This window comes from Leptopilina heterotoma, unplaced genomic scaffold (genome assembly GCF_015476425.1).
Source record: "Leptopilina heterotoma isolate Lh14 unplaced genomic scaffold, ASM1547642v1 Lhet_180, whole genome shotgun sequence".
NCBI classification, from domain to species: Eukaryota; Metazoa; Arthropoda; class Insecta; order Hymenoptera; family Figitidae; genus Leptopilina; species Leptopilina heterotoma.
This window is the reverse complement of record NW_025110897.1, coordinates 1,174,141-1,194,623: the sequence shown is the minus strand read 5'-3', so window position 1 is coordinate 1,194,623 and position 20,483 is coordinate 1,174,141. Positions and strand designations below refer to the sequence as shown.

General features: G+C 29.5%; 1 protein-coding gene across 3 annotated transcripts in view; it reads right to left on the bottom strand.

Moving 5' to 3' along the window:
• LOC122500033 overlaps nt 1-20,483 on the bottom strand; it is a 289,403-nt gene that overhangs the window by 24,822 nt on the left and 244,098 nt on the right. For all 3 annotated transcript variants that reach the window (XM_043608729.1, XM_043608731.1, XM_043608730.1), the window contains 21 exons: nt 20,157-20,462; nt 19,782-20,096; nt 19,329-19,658; nt 18,942-19,244; nt 18,543-18,866; nt 18,154-18,456; nt 17,765-18,064; nt 16,535-16,846; nt 14,749-15,066; nt 11,990-12,310; nt 11,298-11,564; nt 11,023-11,214; nt 10,565-10,918; nt 9,998-10,408; nt 5,220-5,408; nt 4,719-5,087; nt 4,350-4,562; nt 4,070-4,255; nt 3,729-3,938; nt 3,468-3,650; nt 37-618 (listed from right to left, as the gene is read on the bottom strand). In XM_043608729.1, coding sequence (XP_043464664.1) covers nt 37-618; nt 3,468-3,650; nt 3,729-3,938; nt 4,070-4,255; nt 4,350-4,562; nt 4,719-5,087; nt 5,220-5,408; nt 9,998-10,408; nt 10,565-10,918; nt 11,023-11,214; nt 11,298-11,564; nt 11,990-12,310; nt 14,749-15,066; nt 16,535-16,846; nt 17,765-18,064; nt 18,154-18,456; nt 18,543-18,866; nt 18,942-19,244; nt 19,329-19,658; nt 19,782-20,096; nt 20,157-20,462 — 6,288 coding nt within the window. The remainder of the gene's footprint in view (nt 1-36; nt 619-3,467; nt 3,651-3,728; nt 3,939-4,069; nt 4,256-4,349; nt 4,563-4,718; nt 5,088-5,219; nt 5,409-9,997; nt 10,409-10,564; nt 10,919-11,022; nt 11,215-11,297; nt 11,565-11,989; nt 12,311-14,748; nt 15,067-16,534; nt 16,847-17,764; nt 18,065-18,153; nt 18,457-18,542; nt 18,867-18,941; nt 19,245-19,328; nt 19,659-19,781; nt 20,097-20,156; nt 20,463-20,483) is intronic.

Below are 20,483 nucleotides of genomic sequence, written 5' to 3'. Positions count from 1 at the left end.
TAAAAATGATTATTATCATTAACTATATTAACATACTTCGTTTGCAGATTCCTTCTTTGTCGGTAATCCAGCCGTCAGGACAAGTGCAGGCCATCGTCCTCACAGGAACGTTATCGAAGACACTGCAGCGAGCGTTTTCGAAGCACGGTCGTATAACAGCGCATGGATCGACACAGGTCTCCTTGATACAGGCCAATTTACTGGGACAATCTAAATCTTTCGCGCACTCGGGTTTATCTTCAGGTGGAAGGCGTTCGCAGTAGGAGAATGGATTTCCATTGGGCAGATTTTCTGGACAGCGACATGATGCGACATGATTTTGAACGTAGCAAATGGCATTTTGTGCGCATGGAGAATCGTGGGTGCATGGATTGACGCATCTGCTGTTATGACACGCCAAATTTGATGGACAATCGTATTTTGTGGTACATTCCGCTCGTTCGCAATAGACATCCGGATTTCCAAAGAATCCTAAACCACATTTACAAGTTGCTCGGTGATTGGCTCCGAAACATTCGGCATTAATTGCACACTTGTTCTCCAGAATACAGGGATTCATACACTGGCCATTGTAACATGTGTCGGAGAATCGACAATCGCTGTCTGCTTCACATTCCACTGGAAAGTTAAAAAGAAAATGTATTAACGTATTATATTCGGGGTTGCCACACTCTTGATCATTCGAAATTCCCTGACTTTCAAAGGTTTCCAGCTTTTTAAAACTAAAAAAATTTATTATTTTTTACCAAATTAAATAACTCTAATAAATTATTTTGTTTTTCCCTGATTTCCAGATAAAAATTTTGACTTTTTCCCTGCATCTAAAGAATATTCTGATTCACTCTAAAAAATGTTCTAATACTTTTATTTGTGAATTTTATTAATTGTAAAATAATTCGGAAACATCAATAACTTCAAAACATTTCTTTAAAACATTTAAATTCTTATTTTCTACAATTTTTAACTAAAATTCTTCTTTAAATCAATTATTTTTTATAATTTTTCAAAAAGTTCTTTAAGAATTTTCAAATCCATTTGCTTACAATTCAATTTTACGAAATTTTATCGATTATTCGGAAATTCTTCAATTATATATTAGAAAATAAAAACTTAAAATAATTTCAATAAAATTGAATTAAACTTTTAAAAAAAAATTAATTCTACAGAAATGTTTAGTTAAAAGTATGAAAAATTCAAATCAAAGATTTTAATTTGAAACCTTTTCGAAATTTAATTGTTTCTAAAAATTTAGAATTAATTAATTTAATTTTCAATTATAATCTATCATTTTAACTAAAATTCATTTTTAAATCAATTTTTATTAGAAAATTCTACAAGAAGTCGATTATTTAAATACAAAAAGAAATAATTTATTTATTGAACGTTACTGAAAATTAAAATTTAATAAAGAATTTTATCTACAAATATTTAAGTAATTGACTTCTTTTGACGAATTTTAATAAAATTTTTAAGAATAATTACATTTTTCGAAGAATTTGATTGATTAAAAAAAAAATAATTCAATTCTTTCAAAAAATTTTAATAAAATTTTTAAGAATACTTTACTTTTTGCGAAGAATTTAATTATTTTCGAATATTTATAAATTCTTGCCAGAAATTTTGTTAATAATTTTTAAAAATACATCGTCTTTCTGCAAACAATATTGTTTTTCTTATGAAAATAATTGAATTTCTGCGAATGTTGAAAATAAATAAAAAAAAAAAAATGTTGAAAATAAATAAATTCTATTAAAGGATTTAATTTAAATTGTATTGAAAATAATTGAATTCTTATAAACAATTTGGTATAATTATATTAGAAAAATTGAATTATTTGGCAGAATTGAATTATTTATGAAGATAATTGAATTCTTGACCAGAATTTTATTAAAATTTTCGAAAATAATTGAAATTTTTAGAAGAATTTTAATTAAATTATTAAGAAATGTATTTTTGGACGAATTTATATTTGTAATTGTATTAAAAATACTTGAAATTCTGCGATGAGTTTTATTTATGATATTAATTGAATTCCTAAGGAATTTTATAATTTATGATAATAATTGAATCCCCGCAAAATATTTTATTATTTATAAAAATAATTAAGTCTCTGTAAAACATTTTATTATTCGTGAAAATAATTAACTTATTATGCGAATAAATTTATAAAAAATTTGTATTAAATTTTAATTATTACAAAAATAATTGAATTCCTGTGAAACATTTATTATTTACAAAAATAATTAAATGTTTGCGTAAAATTTTATTAACATTTTTTTTGAATAATTGAATTTTTTTTGAAAAATTTTATTAAAATAGGTAGATATTAAAAATCATTGAATTAAGAAAAAAATTTTGAAAAAAATTGAAATTTTGAGAAGAATTTTATTAAAATTTGTGCAAATAATTGAATTTTGGAAAAGAATTTTATTTTTTTTAAATAATTAAATTTTTACTATCATTTGTAACTTTTCTCCAAAATTAAATTATCTTAATATTTTTAACTGATACTCATAATTAAATCAATTTTTATTAGAAAATTTTATGAGAATTCAATTATTTAAATACAAAAATAAATAATTTATTGAATAATTGAAATTTTCCGATGAGTTTTATTATTTATAAAAATAATGGAATTCCTAAAAAGAATTTTATTATTTATGAAAATAATTGAATTATTGCGAAGTGGTTTATAAAAAATTTGTAAATAATAAAATTTTTATCCAGTTTTTAATATTTTTGAAAATAATTAAATATTTGAATAGAATTTTATTAAAATGTTTGAAAATAATTAAGAATTTTTGCAATCATTTGTAACTTCTTAAAAATAAAATTTTTTTTAGTGTTTTTAACAAAAATTCTTCTAATAAATCCATTATTTTGAATAATTAATTAAATATATATTAAAAATATAACTAATTACAGATAGAATTTGAGTCAAAATTTTTAAAAAATTTAAGTTCTTTAAAATTTCTGATTAAATTCATTGAAAATTGAAATTTTATAAAATTTCAAATTAAAATCTTTTGAAGTTCTCATCTATTTATAAAAATTCTAAACGCGACTGTTTTAAAATTGAATTAATTTTAAAATATTGAAGTAAAATTATTTATTAAATAATCTACAAGGAATAAATAATTTTATGATTTTTTTCCAAGAAATAATTTGTTTAAAAAGATATTATTGTCAAAAATAGAAAAAATTGAAGGTTTTGTATTAGAATTCGTGGTAATTTCATATTTCATGAGGCAAACAAGAAGGATACCAATATTCAGAATTTTCTTATGAATTCTAAAAATTTAATTTTTTCCAGTAAATCCCTGACTTTATCAGGTTTTTTCAAGGTTTCTGATTTTCCCTGACATTTCCAGGTTTCCAGGTTGCATAGCAAACCTGAATATTGGTGTCTTGAAAATATTAAAAGCTGAAATTTAATAATTATAAAGTTTTAATCAATAAAAACTTACACTTGGTGCATCCAAAGTGAGGATTACCGGAATAGCCTGGCAAGCAAACACAAGAAGGATGATGATTTTCGACTGAACATTTGGTGTTTTGTCCGCAATCGCAAGGGCTAACACAGTACCCATTGACACAAGATTCAGTGCCAGCGCATTCACTGTTCGACAAGCATCCAGCGATTTGTTTTGCTAAAATCCAGATAATAAAAAATCAATTCCATTATATGATCATTCCAAAGCAGGTGATGCTTAAAGAAATTAACTTACGTGGAATACATTCAATAATAGGATTGCCCAAGTATTCTTCCGGACATCTGCATACGGCTTTATGAACACGAACATGGCAGAAGGAATTTGTTCCGCAAGGATTGCCCTCCAGACAAGGATTGATGCAACGAGAGTTGATACATTGCTTGTCCGAAAAGCAGTCATCGTTCGATGTGCATTCTGGATAAAATACTGGTGGTGGAAGAGGAACTACAACATTAAACAGAGATTAAAAAACTAAAGTGAAGAGAAGAATATTAAAAATATTTGAACGAGTCAATAATTAATCGAGCGCTGATTTTACGTTGACACTCTTATTTAGTAATAAATTTAATTTGTACCTCGAGAGCATTCTATGTAAGGATTTCCTTCGAAACCAGAAGCGCATGCACAGATTCCAGAGTGAGATGTTGATTTACATTGGGCATTTAAGCCACACTGGACTGTAAGACAAGCTTCAACGCAAGATCCACTCAGACACCGCTCATGGTTTTCGCATTCATCATCCAAATGACATTTGTCCGTTTCTACAATTACAAATTTGTAAAATATATTAAGTACTTAAATATTTTAAGTGTTTCAATTTTCATTAAAATTGATAAAGAAAATTTAGTTTCTTACCATGTTTAATACAATTTCCGTTCTCATCAGTGTAGGAATCCTTCGGACACTCGCAAATAATCGTTCGGATATATTCCGTCGGGAAAACCCTGCAAATTTGTTCATCGCTACACATATTTGCAACCAAACAAGGATCTTGACATCTGGCATTGATACAGGCAAAACTTGGTGAACACTGTCTATCTTCCGTGCAGTCTGGCTTGAATTGTTCGCCTGAAAAAAATAAAATGGAAAAATGTCAATAAAATAAATTGACGAAAATAAGGGTTTGAAGGAAGGTATTCAAAACTGTTGAAATAACCGAAAAAAAGGGTTTGAAGCAAGGAATTCAAAACTTTTAAAGTAATTTTATTTTCTGTTCAGTTTTACCTTCGCATTCGACGTATGGGTTTCCTTTGGTTCCAGGTGGACAGGAACACATAGGCTCATGATTTTTAGCAGTGCAGACAGCTTCATCTCCGCAACTGTCTTCGGAGCAAACCTTTCGACAAACTCTATTAAGTCTATCGCAAGTTTCGTCCTCGGCACAATCCTCGTTGTAGTGGCAAACAGCAATAATGCAAGCAGTGCGAGCATCTCCTTGCGTGCCTGGAGGACAATTGCACTGTGCTTTGTGAGCAATAGCTGTACATTCTGCTCCGCGACCACAAGTGATAAATGCATTGATGCAAGGATCAATGCAATTGCCGTTGGTACAAGCCTTGTCAAATGGACAATCGTCGTCCGATCTACATTCCTCTGAAATAAAGAATAATCCCGAAATTGTAATACCTTTAAATAAAACTTGACACATTCAAAAATTCACTAATTTATCAGACTTGAACTTTACAAGATTAACTTTTCGAAAAATGTTTAAATATTGTTGCTTACGCTTGAAACATTGAACTTGAGGATCTCCAGCGAGATTGAGGGGACATCTGCAAGTCGGATGGTGATTGTGTACGACACATTCTGCTCCCACTCCACATCGGCTACTTAAACATGCATTTTGACAAAGACGGTTGATGCAGGCCAGGTCCGAAACGCAATCTGAATTCTTTGTGCACTCAGGAAGTATATCTGAGTGAAAGAAATTTACATTAATTAAGAAATTACCAGGGCTCGAACCAGTGACAGTATTTAAAAATACGGGCTTTATGGACCAAAAATTAAAAATTAAGGACCATTTACGGACCAATTTTTGACAAAAATATAACCAGTCTGAGTCAAATGAGAACAATTTACTTTAAACTATAAATTTAATTTTTTCATAACTGAGGCATTATTCCTGAACTGCCCCAAAAATAAAAAAAAGTTCTTGGATTTCCTTTATACTTTGGAAATATGTTACCCTAGTAGGTACAAGTTACTACACCAATTTACAGGTCCAACCCCCCACCCCAATCAAAAGGGTGGGGGGTTGAAATTTCAGCTTCAACTCGAACATGCATTCTTTAAACATTTGTAGTTTCTACTTAAATTATTCAATTAAAAAAAGTAAGTAGTGTTTTAGAAAGGTTTTTTTGTGTACTTTTAAAATATTTTATTTATATAATAAAAAAAAATTTTTTTTGCAAAAATTTTTTAAAATAAATAGTTTTTTGCAATTTTGTGCAAGTTCGGTAGTTTTTATTTTCTTTTTAATAATCTCAAATGAAAGCTTGGGAATTCCCCTAAAAGAAGATATAAGTCTGAAAATGGGCCGAAACAATTTGCCAAAGATATAGTGTAATAAGTAAAATTTGTCCTTCCGCTCGTGCACTCCAGCGCGATGAACAGTGGGATTTTTTTTCAACTTACTATTGAAAATTGTCTAGAAACTACAAATTTTATCGGATGTTGATGTTCTTGATTTAAAATTACTAAGAGATCCATCAAAGTCGATTTTTGAATTTTTAATTGTTTATTTTTTTCTTGTTACTCAAAAATTTGACAAATTACAATATTTTTAGAAAAAATCATGTTAATTTTTTTATTTTTCCATTACACATGATCGAAATCAATTTAAATTAGTCTAGTATGACCACCGGACAATTAATAAAGCATAATACAATTTATTTAAATTGTTGCAAACAATGTTAATTAACAAATAGATTACTTCGGACCTTCTTCATAAAAAAAATTGGTTTTTTTGCAGACAAGGTTAAATTTATGTCTAATTTAGTAAAAAACTATTTTACAGTTAAAAATTATCATTAATATTAACAATTATATAAACAATAATCACCTCCCTTTGTATTTGTAAACATTTTCGTCATTTTTTAAACTTTAAATATTTATATCATATGTACATTCTTTCAAAAACTTAAAAAATTTATTTGCTTAAACAATTACATTTGTTATAAACAAATTTTTCATTTTTAAACAAATAAGTAGCTTTTTTCATCAAACAAAATTTTTTCCTTTTTTTTATATTTACTATCATAAAAAAGAACTCCTTAATGAAATGGGAATTAATTGTCCGGTGGTCATACTAGACTAATTTAAATTGATTTCGATCATGTGTAATGGAAAAATAAAAAAATTAACATGATTTTTTCTAAAAATATTGTAATTTGTCAAATTTTTGAGTAACAAGAAAAAAATAAACAATTAAAAATTCAAAAATCGACTTTGATGGATCTCTTAGTAATTTTAAATCAAGAACATCAACATCCGATAAAATTTGTAGTTTCTAGACAATTTTCAATAGTAAGTTGAAAAAAAATCCCACTGTTCATCGCGCTGGAGTGCACGAGCGGAAGGACAAATTTTACTTATTACACTATATCTTTGGCAAATTGTTTCGGCCCATTTTCAGACTTATATCTTCTTTTAGGGGAATTCCCAAGCTTTCATTTGAGATTATTAAAAAGAAAATAAAAACTACCGAACTTGCACAAAATTGCAAAAAACTATTTATTTTAAAAAATTTTTGCAAAAAAAATTTTTTTTTATTATATAAATAAAATATTTTAAAAGTACACAAAAAAACCTTTCTAAAACACTACTTACTTTTTTTAATTGAATAATTTAAGTAGAAACTACAAATGTTTAAAGAATGCATGTTCGAGTTTAGGCTGAAATTTCAACCCCCCACCCTTTTGATTGGGGTGGGGGGTTGGACCTGTAAATTGGTGTAGTAACTTGTACCTACTAGGGTAACATATTTCCAAAGTATAAAGGAAATCCAAGAACTTTTTTTTATTTTTGGGGCAGTTCAGGAATAATGCCTCAACTATAAAACATGAAGAAATGGATTTCTTCATGTTTTATAATAATTAAAGATGACCGAGTGATAAAATCATTATTTTACATTATGAGAATATTGTATTTCTTAAAAATAATTTTCATACATAATTCTCAATTCAATTATTATTTTCAAGACTTTTTAACTAAAATTCTTCTCTAAATAAATTATTTTCCATAATTTTCGAAAAAGTTCTACGACAATTTTCAAATCTATTTGTTTACAATATTCAATTTCACGAATTTTAATTATTCGTAAATTCTTCAATTAAATATTAGAAAATAAAAACTTGAAATAATATAAAAAAAATTCAATTAAACTTTTTCCAAAAAATTAACTTAAAAATCAAATTATTTCTTAAAATTCACGCTATATTGCTTTTAATATTCAATTATTATCTAAAATTTTAACTGAAATTCATTTTTTAATCAATTTTTATTAGAATTCAATTATTTAAATACAAAAATGAATGATTTATTGAATAATGAAATGTTTCTTAAAATTCAATTCTCATAAAGAATTACAAATTTACAAATTTTTAAATAATAAATTTCTTAGAACGAATTTTAATAAAAATTTAAAGAATAATTACATTTTGCAAAGAATATAATTAAAATTGGAATAAAAATAATTGTAATTCTACGATGAGTTTTATTATTTGTGAAAATAATTGAAAGCCTAAAAAGAATTTTATTATTTTTGAACATAATTAAATTTCTGAAAAGAATTTTATTAATTTTGAAAATAATTGAATTTCTGCAATAATTTGTAACATATATCTCCAAAATTAAATTTTTGTTAGTGTTTTTTACAAAAATTCTTTTGTAAATCCATTATCTATATTTTAATAAAATTTTTAAGAATAATATTATATTTTTCAAGGAATTCGAATAAAATTGTATTAAAAATTATTAAAATTCTGCTATGAGTTTTATTATAATTATGAAAATAATTGATTTTCTAAAAAGAATTTTATTGTTTATGAAAATAATTGATAATTAGGACGAACAATTTTTATTAAAATTTTAAAAAATACTAATTTTTTAAAGAATTTCTTTAAGATTTTTTTTAATATAATGTAGTTTTTTAAAAAATTTTAATTGAAAATAATTAATTTAAACAAAGAATTTTTTTCAACTTTTTAGAATAATTGTGTCTGTTAATAATTATCATTAAATAATTAATTATTGCAGTTTATCAAAATTGTATTGAAAATAATAATTGAATTCCTGAGAAGAATTTTAATATTATTATAAAAATAATTGAATCTTTTTGAAGAATTTATTAAAATTTTAGAAAATAATGGAATTCTTTCGAAAAATTTAATTAAAAATTTAAAAATAATTGAATTTTTGCAAAGAAGTTTACAATATTTATAAAAATAATTTAATTCTTGTGAAAAATTTTATAACGAATTGACAATAAAATTGAATTCTTTCGTGAAATTTTATGGAAAATAATTTAATTTTTCTAAAAATTTTACTATTTAAAATAATAATTGAATTGTTTCGTGAAATTTTATTAAAATTTTGTTTAAAAAAATTGAATTTTTACAAAAACTTTTACTATTATTAAAAATAATTGAATTCTTCTGAAGAATGTTACTATTTGTGAAAATAGTTGAATTCTTGCGAAGAATATTAAAATGTTTGAAAATATAAATTGAATAATTGAATATTTCTTAAATTTCAATTCACATAAAAAATTTTATCAACAAATTTTTAAAGAATTGAATTCTTTTGTCGAATTTTAATAAAAATTTTAAGAATAATTATATTTTTCAAAGAATTCGAATAAAATTGTATTCAAAATTATTGAAATTCTGCTTCGAGTTTCATTATAATTATGAAAATCATTGAATTCCTACAAAGGATTTTATTATTTATTTATTTTTCTATTTTTAGGACCTTAATTTTTATATATAAACTTTTTGTAGATTTTGTGGCCGTTGGTCACAAAATTAAAAAAAATTTTTAAAAAAATTGTTTTTTTAAATTTTATTATTTATGAAAATAATTGAATGTTTATAGAAAATTCTATTTATAATGAAATAGAAGAAGAAGAAGAAGAAGAAGAAGAAATTTATAAAAAATTTGTAGATAATTGAATTCTTGTGAAACTTTTATTATTTACGAAAATAATTAAATGTTTGCATAGAATTTAAAAAAATTTTTTTTTTTTATATAATTGAATTCTTTTGGAAAATTTTATTAAAATAGTAGATATTGAAAATCATTAAATATTGAAGAAATTTTTTGAAAATAATTGAATTTCTTCAAAGAATTTGATTACTTTTGAAAAGAATTGAATTTCCACAATCATTTATAATTTCTCTAAAGTTCTCCAAATTATATCGTACAGTTTACGAACTTTTCGTCCTTTTTCAATTAAATTAAATTAAGAAATCTTGTATCAACATTGAGAAATGATCTGATCTTACCTCTATAACAGTTGATGAAAGGATCTCCAATATAACTCGGGGGACAGCGACACACGTGACGATGATTCTCAACGTGACATTCGGCGGATTCAGAACATGGATTAACTCCACAGGGATCGACGCAGCGTTGATTAATGCAAGCCAAATTTGGACTGCACTCCGAGTTCGATAGACAAATATAATCTAATTTCTTTTCAACAGGAATGCAGGCAACTGTCGCATCTCCGATAAAATCTGTGGCACATTCGCAGATCAATGTTCTCATTGGAAGACTGTCAACTACCGAACATTTTGCATTCGTTATACAAGGTTTCGACTCTTTGCAAGGATCTTTACACATTCCGTCAAAGCAGGCCAACTTGCTTGGACAATCGGCGTCGATTTTACACTCGGGCATTACTCCAACTGGTTCTGTAAACAATTATTAATTTATTAATTGGCTCAGTTATAATTATAACGCTCACTAGATAATTTTTCGCTAGGTAATTGTATTTAGAAAAAAAGACTCAATACCAAATACAATTGTATTTGGTATTGAGTCTAAGTAATTTTGAAACTTGTACTTACCCATTCCGCACGATTCGTAAGGATTTCCGGAGAATCCAGGAGGACATTTGCAACTTGGTCTGTGATTGACAACTAGACACTGAGCTGAAAATGGACAATTGCAAGGATCAACGCATCGATTATTGCGACAAGCCAAGAAGGAAGCACATTCATCATCAACACTGCATTCTGGTCTTTGACATCTGTCGTAGGGATTTCCGTAGAATCCTTCTGGGCAATAGCAATTGGCTCGGTGGTATCCATCAGATTTACATTCCGCGCTTATTCCACATTGAGTTATTAAGCAAGTATCGATACACTCGTTATTGACGCAAGATTGAGAAGGAGGACATTTATCATCGCTACGGCATCCAACTTGAATAGAGAAGTACAGTTAGTTTACATTTCCTTTTGATCAAAATAATAAAACAAATTGGGATTACGTTAAAAGGTAAGTTAATGCATAAACTTGAACGTACTTTCGACACAATGTTGTTGAGGGTTTCCAATAAATCCATCCTTGCAAGTGCAAACAGCTCTGTGATTTTGCACAAAGCAGTTGGTGTTATATCCACAGGAATCAAGTTCACAAGGACTGACGCACTTAAGATTAATGCATGCCTTATCATTAGAGCATTCCGAGCTGTCTGTACATTCGGGACGAGGTGGTTCTGGGAAAATGGGTAAAAAATATGTAAAAATTCATTTTAGGAGAACTATTCCGAAGTGTACGTATAGAATAAGAAATAATTACCTTCTTCTGTTATTTTACATTCTATATAAGGACTTCCTGAGAAACCCTTAGGACATGAACAAATAGCTTTGTGGTTTATTGTTTGGCAAAGAGAATTGATACCGCAGGCATTAATGCAAGGATCCCGACATTTCTGCGAGAAGCAAGTCTTGTCACGTGGACAATCGCTGTTGATGAGACACTCCGGATAGATACAAACATGTCCTCCGTTTCTTACTCTACATTCTCCATTCGTGGTGCACGGATTAGGATTGCAAGGATTTACAGCTAAACAGAAATTAAAAAATTAATTCTTTCATGCCTGAAGTAATTTTTCTATTTGTTTAACCCTCCATAGGACACATGTTCCAATGTTGATCAGAATATTTCTTTGATTCTCAAAACATTTTAAAGACATACTTTTTCACCAGGTTGCTTTTTGTAAGTTTACAAAACAGACGCCAAAAGTTACTAGCTAATCTATGAATATATTTATTCCAACCTTACGCAAAGTTTTCGTTGGCCCCTCGAATAGCTGAGACTCGCTGAACGCGGGGTCAACGAAAGTCACGCTTAAGCCCTTTTGGTCGTCGGCGGTTCATTTGTAAAAAATAAAAATCGTAGGGATCTATCTGGATTCAACGGAGAATTAAACAAATATCGGTCAAAGTGGACTGGAAGATATTTATTTAGTAAATAAAATGATGTCTTACCTTTTTCTTCATAACATTCGACGAAAGGATTACCCACTAAAGGAGAGGGACAACTGCAAAGAGGGCTATGATTTATAATTGCACAATTAGCTTTGACTCCACAAACATCTTGAGAACAAGGATTGGAACATTCGCTGTTGATGCAAGCCAAATCGCCTGGACAATCTGAACTGACGATGCACTCTGGCCTACAACCGGAAGGATCAGTAGGCACTCCCTTTAATCCTGGCAAGCATCGACAAAGTGCATTTCCTCCGATGCTTTCGCAGATAGTGTTTGGTCCACAAGGTGATGGATGGCATGGATCAAGTTTAGGTGGTACTAAATTTAAATTTATAATTTGTATTTCAAGTTTTTTTGTATCAAACAGTATAAATAATGTAATGAATAATATAAAATTGAAAATTATGTTTTCTCTCTTTTCAATTAATTGAATTAATTTAATAAATAAAAAATGAATTAAAATAGAAAAAAGGGATTTTTAAAGTAGATGATGAAAATGAAAACATATTTTATGTAAATGCCCAGTAATAATAAGTTTATATTAATCATACTGGAGATATTGGTAAAGTTAGGTTCTTTTTATGAATAATAATGAATTTAAGGACGTATTTTGTATCAGATTATTTTTCTAAAATCAGATTCGTAATCAGAGACCCTAAAAAACCCCCAAGTAGCAGTTTTTAAGCAAATTGAAACAATTTTTTAAAATCTAGTCAACCATATTGGATCCGCCATTTTGAATTTTGAAATTTTTGAAAATCTGACATCGGATTCGTAATTATTAGCCACCTTAAAAACCCCCAAACAACAAAATCCAACAATTAGATTCCCCGGAAGCACGAAAGGGTTAAAAACTGTAAAATACAGGTCCCCAACTGGAACTCAATTACAACCAGCAATAAACTAACTTAAATTAAAATTAGTTAAGTTTATCAGTCATTCATAATTTAGAAATTCGACAAATATCTATAAAAGGAACAGTACTTGAGGTTCGAGGTCACTAATTACGAATCTAAAGTCTTTACGAAATTCAAAATGGTTGATGATAAAATTTTAAAGTTAATAAAATTTGCTTAAAAATTGTTACTTGTGGCTTTTTGGGTAGTTGATTACAAATATCATATTAGATTTTCAAAATTAAAAATGAGATTCAATATGGCGGACACTAAAGTAACAAAAATTTCCTTTTTTCAAATTTTTTATTACTAGTATTGTCGCATAATTTAAATTCCTGTTATAAATTAATTTTCTTAAGTTTGAGATGTGGGTTAAGTGAAAATTTGCCAATATGACAATTCGGTAACATAGAAATTCTATCAAATTTATATAATATAGAAAATTACTCAAATGGAATTTCCGTTCAATGTTTCTAAAAAATAAAAATTCGAGTAAGAAATAATTATTTATTCTAATATTTTTTAAGTATATTAAAAATTTGTATAAATGACATTCTGTTCAATAAAAATTCTAGCAAAAAAAAATTTCGATAAATTAAAAATCGACCTAATGTAAATTCTGTCAAATAAAATTTTGATTATAAAAAAATTATAAGTTATAGAAAATCGATAAAATGAAAATCATAAAAATTAAAATATTGTAGAAAAGAAATTTCGGCTAAAGAAAAATTTTGACATACAAAATTCGGTCTAAAAAATTATAGACAAATAGCTTCATAGAATAATATGCCCTGTGTTGATTAAATCATACTTCAATGGCTTTTAAAAATTTCCATTTAATTTTTAGACTTTTTGTCGCCATATTGGATCAGCCATTTTGAATTTTGAAAATCTGACATAAAATTCGTAATCATTTACCTCGAAAATCCCCGAATCCAATTATGATTCTTAATTTTTATTATCGGCAATATTGGATCCCCCATTTTGAATTTGCATATCTGATTTCAGTTTCGTAATTAGCGAACCCAAAAAATATAGAAAAAACCCATGTTCTAGATTATATGTTACTAATTTAATTCTATAACAATTAAGTTTAATCCAAAATGATTAGTTGTTTCTATAAATTTGTCAATAACAAAAACAAACAATATAAATTAATTTGGTACTAACCTAACTCTAAACTTTCATAACTATGACAAAAATTAAAATATTTTTGATTTCCAAACACTCAACACCCACAAATTTATTCTAATTTGTGAAAAAAAATTTTATGTTGCAATAAAGAATTAACCATTTTTTAATTATAACAATAATAAAAAAATAATGTTTATAGCAAGATTTACAACAAAATTACAAAATCGAAAATTAAATAAAACTAAGCTGATGAAAATGACTACTTGTGAGTTTTCGAGGTCGCTAATTACGAATCCGATATGAGTTTTTCAAAATTCAAAATGTCGGATCCAATATGGCGCGCGAATTTTTAAAAATTGATCGAATTCGTTTGAAACTTGTTACTCGGGGGTTTTTGAGGTCGCGGATTATGAATATAAAATCAGTTTTTCAAAATTCAAAATGGAGGATCCAATATGGCGGACGAATTTTTAAATGAACTTGTTGGATTTTTATAAAAATATGTTTCCGACGGTCTGTAATTTGCCTACTTATTTGTAGTTACCGAGATTAACAACGTGGAGGTATTAGAACTTTGATACCATTTTTAAAAATTCGTCCACCATACTGAATCCGACATTATGAATTTTGAAAAACTGATTTCATTGCACTTTTATAAAGAAAGGTCGGGCTTTAAAGGGTTAAATTAAATAAATGAGATTGAATTAGAATTAGAAAACTTCTTACCTGTCTCTAGCTGGCATTGAGTGAAAGCGTCTCCAACTGTTGGTTGAGGACACGAGCAGACTGGGAAATGATTTGACACTGTGCAGATTGCACCGATTCCACAAGTCCTGACACAAGGATCTTGGCACTTGGTCTTGATGCAAGCCTGAGATTTAGGACAGTCGCTGTTAACCAAACATTCGGGATAACATCCTTCGTAGGGATTTCCTCTGTACTCCTCTTGGCACTCGCAGATTGCATTGTCGAAACGTTCTCGACAGAATGCGTTGACTCCACATGGTGATGGACTACAAGGACTTGACGGAGGTGCTGGTGTACCTACATACATAAAAAATTCCGATCAGTAAATCATTATACAATAAAACCTTACTAAAATTATGCCCATGACGTAAATTTTCCATAAAAGAATATCTGTAAATGGTTTTGAATATAAGGAAATATTTTTCGAGGTAATCTCTTGAATAAACTGAGAATATTAATTATCTGGATATTATGGACAAATTTATGTCAATCATGATTTTGTAAGGTCAATTTCAGGTCAATTTCTATAATCTAAGTATGCAAATAATGTTAAGTGGCTCTATGTACATGGTAAAAATGAATACTTTTTCTTATTTAACGCTATTTATAAAAATAATTCCATTTTGAATCCGTGAAGTGCTAAATAAATTTTGTGTGGTAAAAATAATTCAGTACTCAATCCACACATCACCGAAAATTTCCTGAAAGTTAAAATTAACTTGACTGCAACCTTCCGAATCTTTATAGTTGCGAAGCTTATGAAACTTGAAGTTGTTCTTTAAATGTCCGATGTTATTTAATATTTGACGTAAAAGTTGACTGAACATTGCATGAGAGTTTAAGACATTTTAAACTTTTATGCAATGTTCAGTCAACTTTCGTGTCAAACATTGAAAAGCAGTCGAAATTTAAAGAATTACTTCAACTTTGATGAGCTTCGTAACTAAAGATTCCTAAGTCAAGCTAATTTTATAGTAACTTTTAGTAAAGTTTCGATGCTGTGTGGGAAAATTTTATATTCAGTACAAAAAGTGCTGGTAAGAATTTTTTATCCAAATTCCTCTAAATATTTTAAATTGTGATAAGCTTTCTTCTATCATCAAGCCTAAAATTTAATATAAAAAAATTATAAAATTTCTTTATAAAAGCTTTCATGCAGTTTATAACAGCTCTAATTATCATATATCTTTTGTGAAATAATAAAAACATTTTTAATATACCGTTGCTTTACATTCAAGTGTATATAATACTTATACATAAGTGATTCTAAAACTAAAAGCCATGCCATAATTCTAGGAACTAAAACTAATCATCATATAATAAAAATTCTGTAAACTATATACAACATCATGCAATTTGTACACAACTATTTTTTTTGCACCGAAGCGCAAATTAACCCTGGAACAATAAAATCAGCTGTATTAAACAAGTAAACCATACAGGCGGTAAATTAATTTTTTTTTAAATTCAATAAAAACGTTTTACTTTGAAAAAGCAATCAATAAGTTTTGTTTATTACAAAGTATTGTCAACTTTTTACAAACATTATATAAATCATACAAACGATTATTATTGAAGTTACTGAAAATTCAAGAATTAACGCAGAGATTTACTGTTTCAAAAGTAAAACGTTTTTAGTTATAAAATATAATATTCTGAAATATAGCAACAAAACTTTATGGAAAGCAATAGCAATTATATCGATGCTTTAGTAAACTGCAAAGCAAAAAAAAAAAAAATTGGGAAACTTTGCGAGTTTTCTTACTCTGAGACAGGACGCAAATTTGTTGAGGATTTCCTATATATCCTTCGGGACAAGAGCATTGGGCTCGGTGTAATGTTGCACGGCAAAAGGCATTGGTTCCACAGGCTCCTAAACAAGGATCGGTGCATTTTTGCCGAATGCAGGCGAGTTGATTTGGGCATTCGCTATTAATAAGGCATTCGGGTTTACAGTTCGGAGGAAATCCTAAGAACGTGGGCAAACAAGAGCACAAGGGCATATTTTCTGCGGAGGGTGTGCATTGGGTATTCGGTCCACATGGTGAGGGGTTGCATGGATCTTTGGTCACAATTGCTATTTAAGAGAGAAAAAACAAATTATTATCAATGTCACTTTTTTATTTATTCTTAACTTCATTCCTTAATCATGGAGTATGGTCACATTTACTGTAGACGAAATTTAAAAGTGCCGAATTTACTTCTTTAAATTTTCATTTGTTATAACATTTAGCAAAATTTTCATTTGTTCTTTGTTCGGGCTTAGCAATGAGTCGAAGTTTCTGAACTAGACCACCTGAAAGAAACTTTTTAAATTTGCATTTCTATACATAATTTGTTACAGCCGGGTGTACCCGGGTGGTACAGAAACATTCGCTGAATGCGTTTTCAAAAATTTTAATTTTTCAATTTGTTATAAACAATTAAACTTTAAAGTACCTTTTCAGAAAATTCACTATTGCTTCGTTCTTTTTCAATAGAATTTAATAATATTTGGTAGAGATATACAAGAAAATGCCTCTATTAAAGTAAGTCTTTTTTTGTTGACCTGTGATATTATTAAATATTATTAAAAGCAACGAAGCAATAGTGAATTTTCTAAAAAGGTACTTTAAAGTTTAATTGTTTATAACTAATTGAAAAATTAAAATTTTTTAAAACGCATTCCGGGAATGTTTTTTTACCACCCGGCTGTAACAAATTATGTATAGAAATAATGCAAATTTAAATTTTTTTTTTTTAGGTGTCATAGTTCAGAAATTTTTACTCCAATGCAATTCATGTTACTCAATTTTCCAATCCATGTACCGTTCATTAAAAATAATCATGAGCAATATTTTAATCTTTATCATAAGTTTAAGTATTGCCCACAATACTGACAGCAACATAGATTGCAATCTAGAGTTGATATTAATTAAAATTTCAATTTATTCAATTTATTCAATTCATTCAATTCATCGTTTATGCAGAATTAATTGGTCTGGAATTTACTTACGGGCAGGGAAGCAGTTGACGAAAGGATCACCCGTATATTCCGGAGGACATGAGCAAAGGGGATTATGATTATGCACATTGCATAACGTATTTTGGCCACAGGCGTTTAAACATGGATTTTCACATTTTTGATTGATGCAGGCTTTGTTTTGAGGACAATCAGTATTTGCGACACATTCAGGACGGCAGCTGGGCGGGGTACCAAAGTAGGTTTGCATACACGAGCAAGAGGCTTGATCACCTATTTTTTGGCAAGTACTGTACGGTCCACAAGGTGAAGGGTTGCAGGGATCTATTCGTTCTGTACAATGGAAATAAAGTAAATATATGTTGTATCTTCACTTAAACTTAAAAATATCCGTTGGGAGAATAAATTTTCAAGGGACTTACTCTTCACAGGTTGACAAGTTGTAAACGGATCTCCTTCATAATTAGGATTACAGGTACAGGTAAGGAGGTAATTAATAACTTGGCACTCGGCATTTTGCCCGCAAACTCCAGGACAAGGGTCGGTGCATTTGTTGTTCACACAGGCTCTATTCTGGGGACAGTCTGTGTTTTGGACGCATTCTGGTCGACAGCTAAAGTAGGGGTCACCTCTATATTCAGGCAAACAAGTGCAAATTCCATCGCGACATTGGGCATTTGGTCCGCAAGGTGAAGGATTACACTTGTCTTGTATTGGTGGTCTTGCTATAATTTAAATATAGTTTTCATGAGGTTGGATTAATTTTTTGCAATTAGGAAACTAAACATTTGGGAATAAAGTAATTGCTTACGTGCTATTTGAGGTAGAGGGAAACAATTATTGAAAGGATCTCCTGTGAATTTCTCCGGACAGGTACACATGGGTACGTGATTAACAACCAGACAATTGGCATTTTGGCCACAAGAGCCTAGACACGGATCTTGACATTTCATGTTGATACATGCTTTATTACTAATACAATCAGAATTTATTGTACACTCAGGTCTACAGTTGGGTGGCGATCCAACGTAGCTGTCCAAGCAGGAACACGAAGAGTAGCCACCTCTATCCATACACTGAGCAAATGGTCCACAGGGTGACGGCAGACATGGACTTACAGGTTCTCTCAAAGGCTCTAATAAAATAAATATCATTGCAGTTACTGTATCCTGTTAAACCAACAAAGAATTGTTAATGTAACAATACTTACGAAGCAATTCGAAGCACCTAACAAACGGATCTCCGGTTTGTCCAGATTTACAACCACAAAGGGGACTGTGGAATACTACTCTACATTCTGCGCCTATACCACAAATTCCTTGACAGGGATCAACGCACTTTTGATTGACGCAAGCACGAGAAACTGGACATTCCGCACTGACAGTACATTCCGGTCTGCAAGCCGGTGGATTACCTATAAATGTCGGCAAACATGTGCAAATGGCTTGTCCATTATTATTTCGACATTGACTGTTGGGACCACAAGGTGATGGATTGCACACATCAGCAGGACCTAATATTGTTGATAAAGAACAGAAATTTCCTTTAATGTAATCGAATTTAAGGGTTTTATTTCTATTTTCATTGAATAACTTACGTTGCATTTGTATTAGATTGCAGTATTGGAAGGGATTACCGGTATATCCAGGAATACAAGTGCAGCTTGGCACATGATTAACAACTTGGCACATGGTATTTTGTCCACAGCTTCCCGGACATGAGTCTTGACATTTGCTACGAATGCAAGTTCTATCTAATGGACAATCGGAATTAATTACACATTCGGGTCTACAACCTTCGTACGGATTTCCATAAAAATCTGTCAAGCAGGTGCAAATACTAGATCCTGAAAGTTCTCGACAAATGGCATTTGCGCCACAGGGATTTCTTTGACAGGCACTTGTAACATTAACCTGAGTCTGTATTCCTAAAAATCACGGAAAATTAAAGACCATACATCAGGATACTTAACCCCTTCACTGGCAGGAACGCCATTTGGAACGCCCTGCCAGTGAAGGGGTTTAAAAATATTTAATAAATATAATCTTACTTTCTGGGGAACATTGTATAAACGGATCTCCAATGAACCCACGTAGGCATGTACACATTGCAATATGATTAATCGTTTTACATTCGGCGTTTACGTTACAAATTCCTGGACATGGATCAGCACATTTATTGTTTATGCAGGCGAGATTATTGGAACATTCACTGCTGCTGATACATTCAGGTCGGCAACTTGGTGGTGATCCGATAAAGTTAGGTAAGCATGAACAAGAGGGAGATTGATTAATTTCTCGACATTGTGAGTTCGGACCACAGGGATTCGGTTGACATGGGTTTCGTGGCACAACTGGTTGAGCAGCTGAAGATAAGAAAATTTGTTTAATAACAATCTCTGAAATTAATGACATGGGTAACTTACGTTGTCTATAACAATATTTAAACGGATCTCCAGTGAATCCTGCAGGGCAAGAGCAAACAGGATTCTGATTAATAACCGAACATAGAGCTTCAAAACCACAAGATCCTAGACAAGGATTAATACACTTTAGATTAACGCAGGCTCTGTCTCGAGAACAGTCTGAGTTAACGACACACTCAGATCTACATGAAGGTGGTGCTCCTATATAGCCAGAAATACAGCTACAAACAGGTTGTCCATTAACAGTCCGACAATGACTATTAGGTCCACAAGGTGATGGATTGCACGGTTCTGTTACGACAGGTTCTAGATAAAAAGTATTAGTTT